At 37.1% G+C, this 12,906-nt stretch overlaps 1 protein-coding gene across 1 annotated transcript; it reads left to right on the top strand.

Moving 5' to 3' along the window:
* The first annotated feature begins 690 nt into the window (after positions 1-690).
* Positions 691-8,753, top strand: KRT28 (keratin 28). Its single transcript, XM_016150794.2, has 8 exons — positions 691-1,137; positions 1,598-1,680; positions 2,229-2,385; positions 4,453-4,614; positions 4,714-4,839; positions 7,561-7,778; positions 8,273-8,328; positions 8,611-8,753. The coding sequence occupies exons 1-8, from the start codon at positions 691-693 to the stop codon at positions 8,751-8,753; spliced, it is 1,392 nt and encodes a 463-aa protein (XP_016006280.2).
* The last annotated feature ends 4,153 nt before the right edge of the window (positions 8,754-12,906 follow it).

Below are 12,906 nucleotides of genomic sequence, written 5' to 3'. Positions count from 1 at the left end.
TATTTTTGCATTTAGCACTAAACACCAGACATAGTAGTTATACATGTTAAATAAAGGAATTAGTCATTTAAAATAATAATGAAATAATAATAAAAATAACAATATTTATGTTATTGCTCAAGGTAATTAATAGATGTTATAATCATGGTAAGACCAGAGAAGTTACCAGGATCATACATTTTTCTTAAAGAACACTTTTTTTTTTTGTTCTAGTGGGATAAAATAATGTGTTTCTGTGGTTAATGGTTCTTCATATACCTCTCTAGTAATTTAGGCTATGGCCGATAGTACACGATTACAGTCTTACTTAACTTTTAAAACTTCATAATATCCTGTGTCAGATAATGATGGTATATTCCTAGGGTCTAGATGAAAGTAAAGGATTACTCACTCGCAATTAGAAGTTAAAATAATGAATCTAATATAGAATGAACCCTATTATATTTAAGATAACAAACCCCCTGAAGCAACAGACAGAGATGTTAGACATTAATTTTTTAAAAATCATCCAATTATACATAATTTCATGCTAATCTGAATGATGCCATTTTTCTTTTGGCATGCATAACTCAAATAGAAACACCCCAATAGTTATGTATAAAAGCCCAAAGAAACCATCAGTGCAAAACATTCTGTCCTCCTTTGAAGTTCCAGCTATCCACAGACAAGGCGAACATTTCTCATACTAGCATGTCTCTCCGGTTTTCTAGTGGGTCCAGGCGTTTTTACTTACGGTCTGGAACTGGGTCTGGCAGACCATCCAATGGAGGTACAGGCTTTGCAGGCAGCAGTGCGTGTGGCAGCTCCGTCGCTGGAAGCGGATTTTCCTGTGCCTTGGGAGGAGGCTTGGGCAGTGTTCCTGGTGGGAACCATGCTGGTGGTGCTCTTGGTGGTGCTTGTGCCGGCTTTGCTGGAAGCGAAGGGGGACTCCTCTCTGGGAATGAGAAGGTGACCATGCAGAATCTTAATGACCGCTTGGCATCCTATCTGGATAACGTACGTGCTCTGGAGGAGGCCAACGCTGAACTAGAGAGAAAAATCAAGGGTTGGTATGAAAAATACGGTCCTGGATCTTGTCGTGGACTTGATCATGACTATAGCAGATATCACCTAACAATCGAAGATCTCAAGAATAAGGTGAGAAACCAAAAATTTGGAACTATTCGAAGTATTTAAAGCTAAGAATCACTTAGCAAAAGACACAATTACAATAGGAGATGCTTCCCAACTGTGACCTGTAATTTATATTGTATTTATATATTATTTATTTTGATAAACTATTCTTCCTGTTAGTCAGAAATAGACACTTCGGTTCATGATTTTAAAATGTAGCTTAAACATTACTAATTCCATTATTGTTTATTTTGAAATATATTCATTAGCAAGAAAGCATTATATTCTAAGTTATATAAGTATATGAGAAGTAAAAACTGTATCTGTACTTTTTTTTTAAGTTAAATTTTGAACACTTTGGTTGGTTGTTAAGGAAGTCAGATTCTTAGGCAAAAACTTAATTGGGTAACACTTTTTATCTCTTGAAATAACAAATTATAAAAGCAGGTTTACTCATTGTGTTCTTCCTTTTGATTTTTTCTAGATAATCTCTTCCACTACTGCTAACGCTAATGTCATTCTGCAGATTGATAATGCTAGACTGGCTGCTGATGATTTCCGGCTAAAGTAAGTGATAGAAATACTCACACTCTAAAAAAATTTTCCTATCTCTTTTATTTGTTAAGTAAAAATTTCAGTTTTATCCCAGGTAAACTATAACATAAGAGATTAAAGGAATTAACACATGTTATAATGCTACAATATGATACAAAGCATGTTGTGTTTCAATCAGCTATCCTCACAATTTCTACATATTTATTACATTGTTGGGACAAAATATCACTGTATTTCTATGCCTGCCTAGAATAACGCCAAGAACAATGTAGATGTTTATAAATATTCATTGACTAAGTAAAAATATTAAGACAAAATTCCAAATAGGTATATTTTTATTTAATTGGGATATGCCATTGAAATTTGCGTGACTAAATATCTGCATATTATCCTGCATATATTTGGGTGATAAGAGTGAAGGAGAGCTTTCTTTATATATTTTTATCATTTTTAGAGTCCTAATTCAATTTTTAACCTTCAGTTAAAAGCAATTGTGGTTTTATTTTTCCATCTCTTGAGGTAGTCTCACTTGTGCTGATACTCATTTAATGCCTCCCAAGGTATGAAAGTGAGCTCGCCCTCCACCAAAACACAGAGGCTGACATCAATGGGCTGCGGCGCGTCCTGGATGAACTGACACTCTGCAGGACCGATCAGGAGCTACAGTATGAATCCCTGAGTGAAGAGATGACGTATCTCAGGAAAAACCATGAAGAGGTAGGAGAAGTTTTACTTCCAGTCACATCACAATTCTGTACATTTTAAATACTTCGAAGGGAGCCGTTAAATTACAATAGTCATTATTGTATTATAATGTTCATTATAATAATTCAAAAATGCCGAGGCGTGCAAAGGAAGAATTTTATTTCTCCCACTCTGCCCCTTCTAATCTCATCCTGCAAGGTAATAAATGTTAACAATGAGATAGGCATCCTTCTAGTTTTTAGACTGATATAATATTCTATCTTTCTGAAAATAATACAATCTTTTTGTATTAATGCAACCATCTTTTTTTCCACTACATTATTTCTTTTACTTACATAGGCTTATCTTGAGGTCAAGCTTCTCACAAAAGATCTCTCTGACCAGGAAGATGTCAATGTTTTCTCTACTTAATGAACCTGGGTTTACTTTAATGTTGAACCCTGCACAATAATAACCTCATTATTTGACATGTAACACCAGGCAACTTCAACCCTCTAGAAAAATTATTCTCCCAAAAGTAATTGCAGAGTCTCCAAAACCATGGATAACAAATTTCCAGAAAACCACCTATGATAGAATATGCTCTATTATTGGTTAAAAATGGCTAAAACACCAAATCTACTGTCCCCAAAGGAGAAACTTATGGAAGAGAGAAATAGAAAGAAAAAAAAAATCGAAAGGGAAAAAGTAAAATAAAAGAGAAACAGGAAGAAGAGAGACTGTCCCAGAGCAGAGGACTGGCAGAGTCAGGCCACCAGAGAATATTAGTAAGAGAGTGAAAAAGTAAACTCATGCATTTCTGACAACGTGACATCGAAAAATGAAACAGTCCCAGAAAAGAAATAGCAACCACAGTAGCCTGACCAGGGTAGGGTCAGGGTCACAGCAGGATTCATTGCCCCCCTTAAAGACATATTAAATCAAAAGAAGTTCTCTCTGAATGCACAGAGGATGAGAACAAAGAGCCACTCAAGTCTCGACATCCCGTGAGAGTGTCATATTTCCCTCACTTGCCAGTGATCAGTGTCCCTAGGATAACTTCAAGCAATTCAGTTTTCAAACTTTTATGATGCCAATAATTTTTTTTCCACGTGGAATCTTGCACAAAACCCCCCAAATATAGAAATAATTTAAAGTAATCAGTGGTCTCCTTGGGCAATGTAAATCTTTTGTTCATGGTGGACAGTGGAAAGCCACTGACCTGAGGTTATAAAAAGATGGTTTAAGAAAGCAGAGATACCAATCCGTCAAAAGCAGTTATAAATGAGAAAGGTCAGCTACCTAAAGAACTAAGTTCGTGCCTTAGTTCTTTAGACCGATTTGTCCAGAAATCCCTTCTCTCACTGGATCAGACTACTTAATATTTCAACCTGGGACATATTCTAGGACATAGAGGCCGTATAGTTGCTAAGAGCAGACACTCTGGAACCAGAGTATCTACCGAGTTCAAATCGCAGAGTGTTTGAATCCTAGCCCTTTCAAGTACTGATAATGTTGGGCAATTACTTTACCTCTCTGTGTCTCAGTTTCCTAATCTGCAAAATAAGTCTAATAATAGTACCTACCTCAAAAAGAGGTTAAAAGACTTGAATAAGTTAATGCATGTAAACTGCTTAGAACAGTGTACCTGGCATTTAACAAGCACTCGATAAATGGCTGTTGTCCCTCGGATGAGAGTTTCATGAGGGCAGGGGTTTTTTATTAGTTTTTTCCACTGTTCTATTCCCAACTCAGGAATGCTTCCTGACATTTAGTTAACAGTTATGTGCTTAATAACTCTCTGGCCTTTGTATCCACTTCTCATTTAAAAGAACGAAACAGTACTTTGGAGATGTGACTGTTTTTAGTTGTGGTGTTGGCTGTGAGTGTTTTAATTAACAGATATCTAATTGAGTAGACGGTTGGCATGACCACGGATCAAATAAGTCCATTTAAAAAATCTTGTGCTTTGAATTAGATAGTCGAATTTAAACCACAGACTTGGAGACATGAAGTAACACTTTGGGAAACTCTTCTAAGACTGCAGACTGCGAGTGAACATTAACGGACCCTAAAGTCACGCTCACCTGTCCCACCCAGGAAATGAAGGCTCTGCAGTGCGCCGCTGGGGGCAACGTAAACGTGGAGATGAACGCGGCGCCTGGCGTGGACCTCACGGTTCTGCTGAACAACATGCGGGCTGAGTACGAGGACCTCGCCGAGCAGAACCGCCGGGATGCAGAAGCCTGGTTCCACGAGAAGGTGAGAAGGTGAGGGCCACCCCCTGCCCCCATCCAGCCCTGTCCATTGCCACCCGGTAGGGACAGACCTTGGTTAACCCCGTTGTGTCTGGCCTTCCAGAGTGCCACTCTGCAGCAGCAGATCTCCGACGACGCTGGCGCGGCCACCTCGGCCAGGACGGAGCTGACAGAAATGAAACGCACCCTGCAGACCCAGGAGATTGAGCTCCAGTCTCTCCTGGCGATGGTAGGTTAGACCGCAGGTCGGCCTGGATTTTGTGATTCTAACAGGTCTGAAACCCTTCCCTTCTTCCCTGTTATAGCTTTACCTACAAATACTTAACGCAGAGAGCAGAAGACAGCCAGAAAGACAGTGAGACACTCAGAAAGAGAGACAGACAGAGCTTTCTTCCTCCTTGAGATGAGGTCTCTGAGGATTCCTTTCCTGGAGGATGCTCAGGGTCCATTTCATGAGATAGTTTCTTCTTCAGGTAATTCGGCTCTGCCCAGACAGCAAGCAGCTGTAGTATTGCTCCACCTGAAAATTAAGTAGCAGGCCTACATCAGGGCACCTTGTAAGACAGAGATAGAGTTGTCAGAGTCTCTTACTTTGATGAAAACCTATTACAAGGTACATTGTGTTTTTCATCAGTCAGAGGAAAAGAGGGTACATTTCTGATTCCATATGTGCACTGCCGCCTCTTTATCCTCACTGTGTGAGGGCAGAAGTCCCATCCTGACACACCCCACAGAGCCGGGCCAATCACCTCAGAGGTTACCAGGGAGACAACTCAGGAGCGACACCAGCTTCCCTCTTGGGGTGTGAGCTGGCAGTACCCAAAAGCCTTGATTTTGAAAATTATGGCATACATATGGCCCAAGGGTTCCCCGTCAGCATCAGAGATTTTATGTCCCCTGATGACACCAGGCCATAACACAAAGAACCACAAGTATACAAATGAGTACAGTGAGCCGAGAAAGAAAAAATGATTCAAAACACATAATAGGAAGATTATTGTGATGTAGCTACCCTAACAAGGCGTAGTCATTTCCTACCATATGGTGTTTAGATTGGAGATTTGTTTTACCACTGATTTCCCCAACTTAACCAGCGTGCCCCTTTTCCCATTCTTGTCACCACTCTCTGCTGGTACCCGAGACCCTCACTGCCACTTTGAGCTCCTGGAACCCTCCTCTCTTCCCCATTCCCTTCTTTCCTACAACTAGAACCCTGAGCACCAATCCTTCCTCTCATTTCTGAGCTGTGTTGAAAGAAATAAATTCCTGAGTTCCCAGATCAGAATTTAAGCATTTTCACAAAGAAACAACGATGTTAGAAAATAGTAAGATTCTATGCAGTGAGTAATACTATAGTTTGGGCTCAGGAGACAATCCACAATAAAAAGACCATTTAAACACACAACATAACTGAATTATAGAATAATGGTGGCACAAAACCTAACTTCTATACCTGAGATTCTTTTATCATAAGATGAATTCTAAGCACAATCTTCTATAGCTTAACACACAAATCATGTGTAAGTTGGGAATTGTCGAAATTTGTATACTGGTTTGTATACAAACTTCCAAGTTCATCCTGCCCTCCTTCCTCATCTACAAGAGAACCTTTACAGCAGAAGGCTGTGAGCTAGAAATGCTATCCCTGCTTCTTTAGGAGAGTATTAGCAACCTTAAAAAGGAATAGCATATGAGGGCATATCATGAAGGAAATTAGTTTGAACAGCTGAGCACACAACCAACTCACTGGCATCTTGCCACTTGTTGCCTCACCCTCCCCAATACTGTCTTGGTCACCTTCCACCCCTTTGCCCTTGGAGAGCCCAGCTCCACCCATGTAATGCACCAGTCAGCCTATTAGACACTGTCTGGATGATAATTCTATAACTCCCGCTTTACAATCCTAGATGAAGTCAATAGATGATGTACTTAGCAATACTCACAAAAAAATTTAAACCAGTATAATGGCATAACTGCAATAAAAAGGAAAAATTAAATTATTTCAAAATAAAATATTTTATAAGTAAATACTTGGGCCCAGCTATCTTAGAACATACAATGAAAGAGACAGAGTCTTACGCAGTCTTTTGATAAATTTTTTTAAACAGTGTAAGATCAGGAGTTGCTCCAAACAAGAAGAAAAGGAAAATGAAAGAATGGAGTGGGGACGAACACTTGAATAATAACTAATATCAGGAGAAGTAATAACTACCCAGATGTATTTATATATGATAAGGAAAGAGGAAAATTACTTTAATTAAAGTAGAGATCACATGACAAGACAAATTAAAGGCTGTGGAAGTAGAAATGAGGAGGTATAATATTTATAAGAGTAGTATTGAAATAATGACCTATACTGTGTTATTAAATAAATCTCTTGCCTTGAAATCCCACCCCTGTTAAGGCGTTCATTCAATCTCAGTGCTTAAGTCCTTTGAATGACAATAGAAAATCGAGGATGGATTCAAAAAAGAAACAACAGCACAAAAGGCCTTGAAACAGTGGTGGAGTAGATCTCTGGGGACAGTAGCAGAATTAGATCAAAAAACAATAGGCAACCAAAAAATAAAAGTGAATATGTAATTTCAAAATATAAGATTTCCAATATTGATTTCTTATTGTGCTACCCTCAAAAAGTGTTTGAATAGATAGGTTGGTCATAATATGAAATACTACCTAAATATCATAAATGTCCATTGGAACAGTCGAAAGTCTTTGGGGAAAGGGTCATTTATCTTATGTCAGGTCATCCAGCCTGCCTACCCCTCTCCCACCTCCAGAAAATGCCAGTCACTTCCCCTTCCTCTTCTTTATCCATTTTATTGCGACAAGCCTCACAGATTTCCACAACTTGCCTAGGGAGGAAGACTGCCTTTTGCTGGGAAACACTAAGTCTACATAGTCTTCAAAGTGGTTTCATCCCTTGCTCTGACATCTTTTATGTCCCCAGAAACACTCCCTGGAGTGCTCCTTGTCAGAGACAGAAGGCAACTACTGTGCGCAGCTGGCCCAGATCCAGGCTCAGATCGGGGCCCTGGAGGAGCAGCTGCACCAGGTCCGAACCGAGACTGAGGGCCAGAAGCTGGAGTACGAGCAGCTCCTGGACATCAAGGTCCACCTGGAAAAGGAAATCGAGACCTACTGCCGCCTGATAGATGGAGATGGAAAGTAAGTGACACCATTTGTAAATCCAGTTTTACCTATCTTAAACCACAACCGTCTGCTGCTGCCCTCTCACGTTCCATGCCTCCAAGACTTTTCTTCTTCATTCTCACAGCAGAAAAGCACGTCTATCTCTTGTCCCTACAGTCATCTCTTCCATATTTTGTACATCACAGCCGCTTCCTCATCTACATTGGACGACCTGAACTGTCCTTGCAGAGGTCCCTATTTCTTGTGTGTCTATGTGTATCTCTACCTTAAGTTTTAAATTCTTGACTTTAGAAATATCAAAAGGAAACGAGGTTGTTTTATATCCTCTCTTTAATTAATTTCAGCTCCTGCACAGAAAAATTTTTTAATATTTTTCTTTATAAAAAAACTAAAATCTGTTTTTGACATACGAAGTTCACTTGAGTTTATGTTCACGCATAGATTCAATGACTTATTTCTTAAGTGATAAACAAAAATATTAAAAAATAAACTTTTTTTTTTTTTTACAGCTCATGCTCTAAATCAAAGGGCTTTGGATCAGGAAGCTCAGTGAATTTATCTAGAGGTAATAAAATCTAGTTCTATTTCTACTGCAGCAAATACTTTTACATTAATGGTAATCATATATTATAGCAATAGTCTTCATATTTAAGCAATTTTTACTACAGTGCTTGAAACTTTAAGTCTTGTTTTGAATGGATAAAACTATCCCAAACTATTATAAATCCATACTTACTCCCTAACCGAAAATGTACATATTATATTACAACCAGCAGTGGAATTCTTTGTCATGTAATAATTTTTTAGATTGAATATATGTATTCACATATGTTTTTTAAATTTCTAGATTTATCCAAAACTACACTGGTAAAGACGGTGGTTGAAGAGCTAGATCAACGTGGTAAAGTCCTTTCATCGAGGATTCACTCCATTGAAGAAAAAACATCTAAAATGACCAATGGGAAGACAGAACAAAGGGTTTCTTTCTAGCTGTCAATTTTGAGAAAAGAATAATTTGGGAAAGGATCCTGCACAACTTCGTTATTCTAAATATCAAGGAGATAATAAAATTCTTTCTACCCTTAAACACAAGTTACTTAGCAAAAATACCTGTTTTCTTAGTTACCTTTTACAGGAAGTGGGGTGTTTGTTTTCAAATAAATAAAAAAGTTGTTGTGCACTTATTTCAATTTACTCACAACTAATAAATAATTATTGGAAATTTATTTTTTCTATGTCTGATTCATTAATGGAATCTATTTTAATGGATTTGACATTTTTATACCTTACAATGTGATCACCTCACTAATTCTAGTAGTCATCTGTCATCATGCAAAATCACAATATTATTGACTGTATTCACCTACCCCTTTTCACCCATCCTTCCACCCCCTCCCTGTGACAACTATCCCTTTGGTGTCTGTTTCCATGAGTCCTTTCTTGCGTGGGCAAATAATCTTGAATATTTCAGCGATTCTCTTGTGATTGAAAAGTCTCACCCCTAGATGGCACATTTCTAGTATTTTACCCATGATCCTTTCTCAAATTCTTCTGAAGATCTAGATACTTCCCAGGATACCATTTCCCCTATAATCAGAGTTATCTCTGGAAAGATCTACAGCAATGAGCCTCATGTTAACGACTTTTTTTTAGAGCAAATATCGGGAACCAGTTAAAACTTTTACCTATTTTTTGTCATCTTTATCTCTGTAATTTTAAATAGGCTTTGTTCAATATTTCTTGATTTATCAATTTTAGACTTTATAGAATGTCCTCTTATAAGGAATTTGGGAGTCTAGCTCTTACCGCCTTTCTCCTCTTTCTAATATAGCTATACTACATTTGGCGAAAAAAATATTCAGTATATTAATTATTATGAGTAAGTAAATATCGTTCATTGTTGGGTCAAGTGGCATACTTTGTTTTCTGCAAGACATATTCTTCTAATTATTTTACTAATTTGTTTTCCTATGTACCTTCTCTCATTCCTCTTTCTTACATGACTAAAATTATTAATCATTTTCATCCATCCCCTAAGACCTCATACTCAGAATCCTCTGAACTCCTATCAAGTATGGACTATCTGTTTTTTAAACCTGCTACCCAAGTATCATCCAAGGACTTTCATACATTACATTCTTGTATTGCTAACCTATTTCTTGGATCCTCAGCTTTCTTTTTTTCTCATTCATTTTTCCCTCCGGGGCTTCCTGACAAAGTGTGCAAGGAAGGTAAATTTTTTTGAGAACTTTCATGTCTGAAAATATCTTTATTTCACCCTCACTCATGAGTAATTGTTAAAGTAGAGAATTTTAGGTTGAACATTATTTTCACTTAGAATTTTGAAGGCATTCTTTACTGGAATTATGGCTTCCAGGGCTGTTGAGAAATCCAGAGCTATTCTTATATCTCCAACATTGGATGTAATCTGTCTTTTCTTCTGACACTTTAAGTGTTCTTTTTTTCTTCATGGTTCTCTGAAATATCCTGTGCCCATGACTTGCTGTGTGTGCATGTGTGTTTTCATTTATTTCTCCTGATTCTTGATGATATCTTTTGACTTAGAAGCTCAGTCCTTTAGTTCTGAGTAGTACTATAAAATATATTTATAAAATAATTTCTTCATCATTTCTCCCTTCTCTCTTTCTGAACCTTAATGGTTGTTCTTCTTGGGCCAAAACTCTAATTTTCTCATCTTTTTTTGGTCCATCTTTTTGTCCTTTGTTCTGCTCTTCTATTTTAATAAGTCTATTCATATTTCAAATATGCAGTATTTTTGTTACTTCTAAGAATAATCTATTAATCATAGGCAGTTTTTTTTTTAAGTTTTCTTGAGCTTCCTTTATTGTCTCTGTTTCCTCTGAGTGCTATTTTTTGGTTCTTTCTTTGAGGCTTTGTCTTTCATTTTAGAGTGTTTTTTGGTATATGGAGATCTGTGAAATTCTATTCAAAAGTAAAGCTTCAAATATTTGGAAGCTCTGTGTGTGCATGTGTGTATTTCACTCCAGGGCGATTGTGTGGCAACCTTCCTTTACTGGGAAACACTCAAATATCTGTATCTGAAGTTCTTTCCTCTAGGGTTCTTCAGCTTCCCTAGAGGAGGGCCCAGCAACTGGAGCTAGCTACATAATTTGCAGGGCCTAATACAAAATGAAAATGCTGGGCCCCTTGTTCAAAAGTCAGGAAAAAGTTTAATTTTTTCCTTAAAAATATTTTATTACTTAGAACATATAATGGAGATAATATCGATACCAACATAATGTTGTTTGTTAACTTACAAATTTCAAAAAAATAACATTTTATGTTATACAATAAATTGTAGTGCTTTATTAACGTGATTTCTTGATTAATCAACAGATTTTTCTGGCTTGCTTTTCTGCAAATTCACTAATTAGGTTATGAAAATTTTTTATTTTTAGCAACTTCATTTCAATCTATATAATTGAAAGTGACCTCAGTCATTCCTGGCAAAGAGTTCAAATAATCTCAAATGGAGAAAACAACATGTACAAAGACCAAAAAGGAGTGAAAAGAAAGTAATAAAATAAAAGAACAAACAAGTGAGTTAGGTAGAACCTACATCAAGAAGAGTCTTAAATATCAGGCAAAGAAGATTCATTTAGCCTATGATGGATTTTAAACTGGAGGAGACTGGAGAAAAGGAAGAAAAACTTATTGACTATATACTATTGACAGCCAGTTGTTTTACATATTTAACTACCTTTTAATAGCTTGGCAGGACAAGTACCAATGTCTTCATCTTAGGAATGAAAAACCAAGGCTCAGAGAGAATGAACTTTGCATGGGTCCCACAACTAGAAAATGGCAGAACTGGAATATGAATGCTGATATATCTGATTCAAGAGCTAAAGTTCTTTCATAAATGGTATTGTACTTCAGGAATGATACCTTGGCACCCACCTGTCGACTGACCGTGATGGAAAGAAAAGAGATTTAAAATCAGAAACCCAATTAAGATTCTAACAATTCAGCTGAAAAAAAAACTAATGACAAGGAAAAGAGAAAAGAGAAAAATGCTTTAAGAGACATTGCAGAAGTTGATTCAATAGGACCTACTGACTTATTGAACGTGGGATGGTAGAAAAATGACAGCAATTAGAGATTTCTTAGTAATCTTGAGCATGACTCAAGGTAGTTTCACCAACAAGTAATGAAGAAAGATGCAAAAGATCACATTTTGACATTAAGGTAATTGTGTGTGAGTTGGAAGTCATCATAGAACATCCAAGTAGAATCGTCTAGGAGGCATAGTAAGGTGGGAATCTAAATAGGGGAAGAAGCCACTGCTTTAGAAACTATTCACATCTATCCAAAGCCACAAGAAACGATGAGATCACCAAGGGAGAGTATGTAGAAAACAAGGGCACCAAGCACAAAACTTAAGGAATGGCAAATTTTAGATCATAGAAACTATGAATGGAGGAAAGAAGAGGAATAGACAGGGATGTAGAAGTATTCTCAGACAGCAATTATTTAAAACTCAGTAAAACTGGAGTGGCCAGTATCAAATGTGTCCAAGAGGGTATAGAAAAATACATATGAGAACTAATGACTGGATTGGAGATATGTGGTAATTAGCAGTCTTTGAGAGATTATTTTCATAAAGTGGTAGGACCAAAATTCAGGAGTGAGTGGGAAGTAAAAAGTGGAGGAAGTGAATGTAGAAAATATTTCTAGAAATAATGAAAGGAAGAAATGTAAAGTTATAAGAAATCTACAATAGTAAGGGAACATACAGGCCATAGCCTAATCTCTCCATTTTACAGATGAGGAAACTGAGGACCAGGGTGATACCTTTACTTAACTTGGTTAGCAGCTAAGTTTAGACAGAAAACTAGTAAAGATGAAATAGTAACTGAGGAGGGATGAGCATCAAGGAAAGACTTTTTGTCTCCAAAGAAGAGTCTATTTAATTCCTCAGTTTTCATTTAAACCTGACCTCCTTCTTCTGCTACCATGGTCTTGAAATTATTTTCAATATATCTGAAAGGAAGATCATATTATCCATAGAAAACCATAACTCAATGCCTCATTTGCTGGAAAAAAAAAATACGGTGTTGTTGGTATGATCAAGGGAAACAAAATTTGTCTATCACACTTTTTTATTCTTATAGGAATTTTA

Source organism: Rousettus aegyptiacus, unplaced genomic scaffold, assembly GCF_014176215.1.
Source record: "Rousettus aegyptiacus isolate mRouAeg1 unplaced genomic scaffold, mRouAeg1.p scaffold_m13_p_6, whole genome shotgun sequence".
Lineage (NCBI taxonomy): Eukaryota > Metazoa > Chordata > Mammalia > Chiroptera > Pteropodidae > Rousettus > Rousettus aegyptiacus.
This window is presented reverse-complemented; position numbering and strand designations above follow the sequence as displayed.

Bases quoted from the DNA above. Each gene is read 5' to 3' on its own strand.
- KRT28 (XM_016150794.2), top strand. From the start codon at position 691: ATGTCTCTCCGGTTTTCTAGTGGGTCCAGGCGTTTTTACTTACGGTCT. The intron at 4,840-7,560 runs GTAGGTTAGACC...TTATGTCCCCAG, and splicing joins TCCAGTCTCTCCTGGCGATG to AAACACTCCCTGGAGTGCTC. The intron at 8,329-8,610 runs GTAATAAAATCT...TTAAATTTCTAG, and splicing joins CTCAGTGAATTTATCTAGAG to ATTTATCCAAAACTACACTG.